Source organism: Silene latifolia, chromosome 11, assembly GCF_048544455.1.
Source record: "Silene latifolia isolate original U9 population chromosome 11, ASM4854445v1, whole genome shotgun sequence".
In the NCBI taxonomy this organism is placed as follows: Eukaryota; Viridiplantae; Streptophyta; class Magnoliopsida; order Caryophyllales; family Caryophyllaceae; genus Silene; species Silene latifolia.
The window spans coordinates 10,464,157-10,472,307 of NC_133536.1; the positions used below are offsets into that span (position 1 = coordinate 10,464,157).

An 8,151-nucleotide genomic window follows, 5' to 3' on the forward strand; every position below is an offset into this window, starting at 1 on the left:
TAAATTTGTAAGGGTTATATAAATTTTGGAAGATAATATATTTAATATACAAAATTAATTTAATAATAATGATAATATCCTTTCATATTATAGATATAAGTGAATTAAATTAATTTATAGATAAATAATTTAAATTAATGTCATCTAATAATAAATTGATAATCCATGTCACATTAATTCGCCATGTCACATTAAAAATATGCAACATCACATTTAAATATGCCATGTCACATTAAATTTTAATCTAGGTGGCTTTTTGGATCCTACGTGGCTTTGTCTATGTGGCGTTTATTTGTCATTTTAGGGTGGCCTTTTAATTATATTTTATAGATTGAGTACTTTGAAAAAGAGAAGAAACGTAACTGTATAAGGTAATAGTGGATAGTTAAATTTCATTTTTCTTTTATTTTTTAGTTTTTTAGAACCGTTATAGGAGTACCCGCTCCCGCAATAGGATATAATTTGCCATGAAATAACCTATATTTTATATATACTAGCTTGAAAGTCGCGGCTTCGCACGCGATATCCAACTTTTGAATTTTTTTGCGAAACTGTAGACCAATTCAAAGACATCATGTAAAATGCACGCTTGCTTTATTCAAACAATATTAGTCAGGGGCGTCTCGAGTGGCTTGGGCAATTGGAACATGTTTTCACCAATGTGCTATCACACTTCTGTTAATATACATGGAGATTATTATGTATATATGACCAATGTTTTCATAATTTATACGAACAAGAGGCCCAAAAATTTGGAGGCCCAGTTCGCGCGCTCATCCCGCACTTGGTCATAGCCGCCCCTGATATTAGTAATATACAAAGTACATGCATTGCACATTTTGAATTTCACTTATATTACCCATTAATAACGTCGCTCAAAATTGATAATGTCTCTACTGTTTTGAAAACTATCTAACGCATCAGCTAAATGGATAAGTCTACAAAGGGTTGTCATGGCGCGGTGCGAATAAAACAACCTTATATTATACTTCCTCTTTATTCAATGACATGTGAGATAGTGTGTTTTGTGTGGTCCAAATTCACCTTCTTATTTCTTGTGCAAAAATGAAAGGGAAAAAATATATATAGAATAGAAGGGAGTACTCGATAGTCACCAAGTTTATCAATTCTAAGTGACTAAAGAGAAGTGTCACACCCACAGTTAAGGTAGAATAATTTAATGGCTAAAATTGTGAATTCAGGCCTCTCTAAAAGCAATCTTTTGGATGTTTATTGCCTGAAAGTTGAGGCTATGCTTCTAGACTTTGAATCTGTCACTCTTAGGTGGCTTACATGGTATACGTGCCTACGTATTTTGTAGGGGGTTTACCTAATGCGTACCAAAGATAGCGATTTCAGGTCCCATCATCATAAAAAAAGAAAAAGAGAAGTGTCACTGTCATTAAAAGATACGGAGTATACCAATAACTATATATGGAGTACAAATCATATTAGTATATTTGAAATGTGTATTATTTTGGTCCTCGTTTTAATTTCAATCCAAAATAATTGGGCCTTGATCTAACGGGGTATCGAACTTTGCTTTGCACTATGAAAAGATGACCACATTAATTCTTATATAAATTGGTTTTACACAGAATTTATTGTAAAACCGCAAATTACTTTATTTAATTACTCCTACTCTAATAACCTTCACTAACTAAACACAATAATGCACTAATAAAAATGTTTAATATAGTATTATTAAAATGTTTTATAAAAAATCTAAACACAAACCCAATTCAACGTACATAAATTTAGTATCGAGTTCATAGGAGTGATGTTAACTCGATTATGTAAAGGATTAGCTCGTATCTCCAATAAATTAATTGAAAAACGTATTAAATTGATAAAATAAGTATTAAACATAATAATGCACTTATAAAAATGTTTACAAACTTACGATCCATGATAGATTAAGGTATTGTTAATAAAAACATGTATCAAATGAGTTAAGCATATTTACGGAGTATTACAAAAAAGGTTATAACTTAACAAAAGATTTTAGCAAAGGTCTTAGTTTCAATTTTTGTGTAATTAAAGGGATGTATCGCTTTAGTTTAAATTTACGATGTGTAAATTCACGATTAAACAAAGTTAAAAGGGTTCAATGGACGGGGAATAATTGCACAAATATTAATATACAACCAGTTGTATAATAAGCGTCGTATAACCTTATACGTTAATCCGAGCTTATGTGCAATTTGTTTGAGTTTATTTTTGTTATGTTTAAGTGTGTGAGTTCAAAAACTTTAAAGCATAGCTCAAATTCTTTTTAACAAAACTCGAAAATTTTAATACACAGCTCGGATTTTACACCATACAACTGTATACAACTGGTTGTATAATTTACTAATTGGAATAATTGAACATAAGCTAATACAAGATGCACTCGTTGCTCATACTCCCTCCATTCAACTCCACTTTGCAAGTTTCTCTTTTGTGCAATATTCACAAGTGGACATTCAACTTCAATTTCTCTTGATACATAAATGAAAATATATTCATGTGGGATCTTAATTGATTCGCCTTTAAGAGTACATTAAAAATATCTAACTTTTATTATTGTTGCAAATACGCAGCTAATGATATTTATCGTGTAAAAGCTGCGTTGGCAAACGTGATAAAAGAAACTTGCAAAGTGGAGTTGAACAAAAAAAAAAAAAAAAAAAAAAAACAAGCAATTCATCTAGTAAATTCTAAAACCACCTCTACTTAGTACTTATCGGTTAATATCATCAAAAACTTGTACCTAACCATTGATCCACAAAGACTATACATCAGCGATCATTCAAAACAACAAATGCAAATTGGAAATAAAACATGCAATCCATGAAAATTTAATTCGGAAATCTGATACTTCCCACCAAAGTGCGAATAAAGTGAGACATCGAGGAAGGTTGCTTCTCGCGTCAATCAAGAATCGCAAGACAGCGGCAAGCTAATATAGGAAGTCATCAGTTGTAGCCGACAATTGAAGATTCCGAGCGAACAAAATAGGGAAAGCAGTGTAATTAATTTCAATGATATAGCTTAATCAGAGACCCAGTTTATCTAGAATAATATTTTTGGCTCAAATGTTTGTTTGAATAGTGGAAAATTAGTTTTGTGTTACATTCATCTTTGTCAAATTGATAAGAAAAGGATATGCATGACGATAGTGCGGCGCATGAGGATTTTCTGGGTAAAATATGGATGAGCAGTTTATGAGTGGTGAAAGCCAGTAAAAAGAACCCGAATGGTACTGACTGTAAATAAAGATAGAACCAAAGGGGAGAAGATATTGGTGTGTGTGAAAGAAAGATTTGCAGGTAAAGGATAAGGAAAATATCATAGTAGTAGAGTTGATCATATGGCCCAGGCCCGCTAGCCCGACCCGACCCAGCCCGTTTTCCCCGGGCTTGGGCCTCGATTTTAGGCCCGAAAAGCCCATGGCCCGAAGCCCATGGCCCGATTCAATATAATAGGGTCGGGTTTGGGCCGCCTTTACGGCCCGAATTTTGGCCCGGCCCGACTCGAACATATGCAAAATTTACGAATATGTACAATTTAAGAATGTTAATAAGCATTAAGTAAAACAATTAACCATTCAATTGTTGTATTGTAAATAAGCCGTAATAACTTGTTTACATGTATTAGTCTGATAAGGCTTAGTATTTTCCTTCACCAGTATTTATATGATAAAAAATGAGCTAATGATTTTGTATCATACTAGTGCCGATAAATTGTTTACCATTATTGGCGTGCTAAGTCAATGTTTTTGAGCCTAAAGAAAAACAAATATCAAATCAATTACAAAACTACAACAACATAGAGTGAGCACCGCACTAAAATATATTATTACACTACTAAAAATTGTGCATTTAGTTTGTATGAGTCACCTCAAGCAGTACGTTCATAAAAGCTACATTAGGTTACTACTTCTTAATTGCAATACTCGAAAAAAATCACACAATTCTATACGAAATTTTTGATAACAAATACACAAAGTATTATAACTTCATAATGGGGATTTCTAAACTTATTTCAAGAGAAAAAATTTTTAGCCCGAATTGGCCCGAAAGCCCGCATGTGCCGGGTTTGGGCCGAAAAAATAGGCCCGCACTTGTAGCCCGGCCCGGCCCAGCCCGTGCACTTGGGCTTAATTTAATGCTTGGGCCCGACCCAAATCCGGCCCGGCCCATGATCACCTCTATATGGTAGCAGTGGGAACATATTTTCACAAAGTGGCATTGACTGTAAATATAGGTGCACTCAAAGGGTATAGGCTGTGCCAAAATAGCCAAACCCCCTATTCTCTTTTTACATAAGATATAAGATAAGAATAATACTAGTTCCTCCATCACTTCTCAAGTAATTCTTAAATCTATGGAAGGTTTTTTCGCATACCCTGCCCTGTGGTGAGGAGTTCAGACGTAGGGACTTTCCTGGGGATCATTGTTGTCTCTCTTGTCAGGCGCAAACACCACTCTTAGAGACTCTAAGCCATTTATTCCGTGATTGCTCTACGGCTACTCGAATCTGGGCTAGTTGTCCTTTGGGTATCCGCAGTTATGTGGGAAATAATGTCTCCATACAGCAATGGATAATCAATTGGATTCAATTACTGCAGAAAACCACTGATTCCCTGTCTTCGCTTTCGCTTTTCATTAGTACCTTATGGCACATATGGTGTTTGCGGAATAAGGTGCTCTTCCAAAATGAGCCCATTGATTATCAGGGGCTTTTTCAGGTGATAATGGTGGATGCTACTAATAATGAGCAAGTTGAGAGTAAGAAAGGGAATGGTAAGAATGGTTTTTCAACTGTGCATCAGGAGGATTTGGATGGTGCTCTCCTCATACGACATCATTTTCCGCACCCCTTGGTTGGTCCATCTATCTGTTCTGAACACGTTCGACTAAAGTGCGATGCTTCATGGAAGACGAATTTCAAGGCTACTGCGGGATGGCTATTTCAAGACAAACATGGAGTAATCTTTCGAACAGGATGTAAGACCTTTTGGGCTAAGAACGCTCTTCAGGCTGAGGCATTGGCCTTGAAGTTCGCTTGTTCTGAAGCTATTGCGCTGGGTTATCGACATCTTGACTCTACATCAGACTGTTTAAATTTGGTTCTTCAACTCAACGGCTATGGAGCCGCCACTCAAGACGTGTTACCTATTCTACGTTCTATTTCTTTATTGGCCTATACCTGCCATTGTTTTTCTCTTAGTCACTGTCCACGAAACCTTAATCGGATTGCTCATGCTATAGCCAAAGCTATAGCCTAGGGTAGCAATCTTTTCTTTCTGACAAAAAAAAAAAAAAAAAAAAAAAAAGTAATTCTTAAATCTACAACTAGTTATACTTATCTCAAGTCTTCTCTAGAATCTATATGATATACTAGTGACTCGTCTCGCTCGGTAATCGGTATATAGAGAAGCATGAAATGAACAAACATGGACGCCATTACTCTAGCTAGTAAAGGAACAACTCAATGGCTTAGACTTTTAGACATCAAAAAATAAAGAATTACCCCAGTTGAGAAGTGGCATGCATGTACATTATCTCATTACACCCCTATATAATACGGAGTAAGTCTCAAGCTTTTACCTAAAATAAAAATACATAAATAAAACCGTTTTACATAAATATTATTGTATAATAGCACCTTACATTAGGCTTTCTCTACATAAAATAGCATCATAAAATCATCATATTCATAATTCTCGACCTTAAAAAATCTTAATCTCCATTATTTTACAAATAATATTATGGGATTTTTTCGTAGTCTTCTTGAAGAAGGTAACAAACAACTAAATGAGGCCGCCAAACAATTTCATGAAGGCATGGCAGCTGAATTAGAAAGGCAAGAAAAGAAAAAACAAGACGCAAATTTAAACCAATATGCTCAACAACATGCCGCCATGCAACCTGGACCATCCACGGGCGGATATAACCCCTTCAATAGCGGTAACATTTTGTCATGTTTATTTTACGATTAATTTATGCAAATAATCCCAAATTTTATTTATCGTTCAAAAAATTTCAAGCTTGAATTTTTTTCCCACAATCCCAAGCCTTGAAGGTGTCTCTCCAAAATAGTCTAAAGAAAATGAAGTCAATTTTTTGCCAATATTTTCAAATTTTTTGAATTGATTTTCGAATATTTAAGTTACAAATTGTTAATCAGATAAATGAGATTAAGTATTCAAACTCTCAAACTAAGAAATGACTAACCAATCTATGAAATTTGAGTTTATATGATCAAATTTGCACAACCAAAAAAACATGTTTTGAAGTTTTGTTTAGTTTCGTCATTTAAAAAACTAGTCAATATAAGGAAAATAAACACAATAAGTCTTCCTTACAACTAAAAGGGTAGAAAGCACCAACAGCTGTAAAAATTTCCAAAAAGTTAGATCCTGTTTGGCAATGTAAATACCGAATTTTCAATGGTATCCATTAAATTTGTCAGATTTTACATGGTACCCTTACTTTTAAGAATTTGTCAATAATACCCTTGAAATTCCATTTTTGTGCCCATAGTACCCCTTAACGTTAGACCTGACAAACAGATCAGGTCGTGTCGTGTTCGTGTCAACTTTAAACGGGTCACCACTACCCCAACCCTAACCCGACCCAATTACTTAAATGGGTCATTTGTCTCAACCCTAACCCAACCCATTTAATTTTTCTATAACTCAACCCGACCTGTTTAACCCATTTATCTTTTAGCAGGTCATGTTTAACATATTTATATTTTAGCGGGTCATTTTTAACCCACTTAACGAGTTTAACCCAATAAACTAATAAAATAAAATAAGCTTTATAAACCTATTATCCCACAAATGAGGAATGAAAATACTTATTTTTAAGTTGTTTGGGTGGATTATTGATTCAACCCAAATATATCACGACACTTTTAAATAAGCGGGTTATTCGTGTCAGGTTCGTGTCAAAAGAGCTCAACCCTAACCCGACCCTTTTGAGTTCCATGTCGTGTCCGTGCTAACCCAATTACTTAAATGGGTCACAACGTCTTGACCCTAACCCGCTAACTTCGTGTCGGGTTCGTGTTGTGTTTTCGGGTCGTGTTAATAATTGTCACCTCTACTTAACGTAACGTCCGTTAAGAAGTCGTAAAGTCGTAAATTTTCAAGTTTCACCCACTTTACCAACTAGTTTTACCAAACATAGGTTTAACATTATTAATTTTAAGACTATTTATGGAAGATATAGGTTAAAATCTGGAGTTACTTGCGAATAATTTACACCTTGGAATATTTTAAAACATGGAACCAATATATGTATTTTTGTGAATATTATTAATAATAATTATTTAGGCTATTTTTAATTTGGGTGACAAAAATCACCTAACTCTCTACATACTCTTCTCCTTTGTTAGTTGATCCAAATTTTCAAAAAAAACTTCAAGAGCAACAAGAACACTTGATAAACGTCACAAATATGCGAATTCGAATGATGAATCATCAAGTTCAGCAAATGGAAGAGAACAACAATTACCCACCAGTGCAACCATCTTATAACTTTGGAAGTTCCACTTTACCAGCTGATCCAATTGCTCAACAACAACCACAACAATTGTCGAATATGCGGGTTCAAATGATGAATAATCAAATTCGACGAATGGAAGACAGTTTACCAATGATGGGGACGATCGGGACTAACGACCGTCTGGTGTATACTAATAACTACAACAGTAACTCATGCCATGACATTGGTTAATTACTGTCTTCAACGTAAACGCTCAAGGTATTTTTCAAACAACTATTTTTGTTTGTGACGAAAAGTGACTAATAATATCTGACAAGTCACAATCATTCCACCTACATTTCTAACCGGTTGTGAAAGACGTCATAAGCTTATGACGCGTTACAAAAGAGATTTTGTGTTTTTTTGTAATAGTATTTTTTTTGTCTTAATTAATACAGTATGTAGATATTGAATTATCTAAATTATTCCAGATCGAAGTCGTTTTAAAAATTTTACGGCTTTATTTAACAAATCATTTCAGGTAGGTGATTTGAGTAAAGTAACTTATTTCAGGTAGGTAATTTGAGTAAAGTATGTATTTGACAAATAAACGTGTGTTTGGCCTAGCTTGTAAAAGTGTTTTTGGAGTCAAAAATACTTTTTGGCCAAACAC

General features: G+C 34.4%; 1 protein-coding gene across 1 annotated transcript; it reads left to right on the forward strand.

Annotated features, from left to right (window-relative positions):
* The first annotated feature begins 1,180 nt into the window (after positions 1–1,180).
* LOC141612903 (uncharacterized) lies at positions 1,181–5,272 on the forward strand. The gene is made up of 2 exons (XM_074431650.1): positions 1,181–1,296; positions 4,552–5,272. Exons 1-2 carry the CDS (start codon positions 1,181–1,183, stop codon positions 5,270–5,272), a joined length of 837 nt encoding a protein of 278 aa, XP_074287751.1.
* The last annotated feature ends 2,879 nt before the right edge of the window (positions 5,273–8,151 follow it).

What these genes read in the sequence shown, in the direction of transcription:
- LOC141612903 (XM_074431650.1), top strand. Translation starts at nt 1,181, where the DNA reads ATGGCTAAAATTGTGAATTCAGGCCTCTCTAAAAGCAATCTTTTGGAT. An exon ending in ACTCTTAGGTGGCTTACATG is followed by an intron (nt 1,297 to 4,551) that starts GTATACGTGCCT and finishes GGGTATCCGCAG; the next exon opens with TTATGTGGGAAATAATGTCT.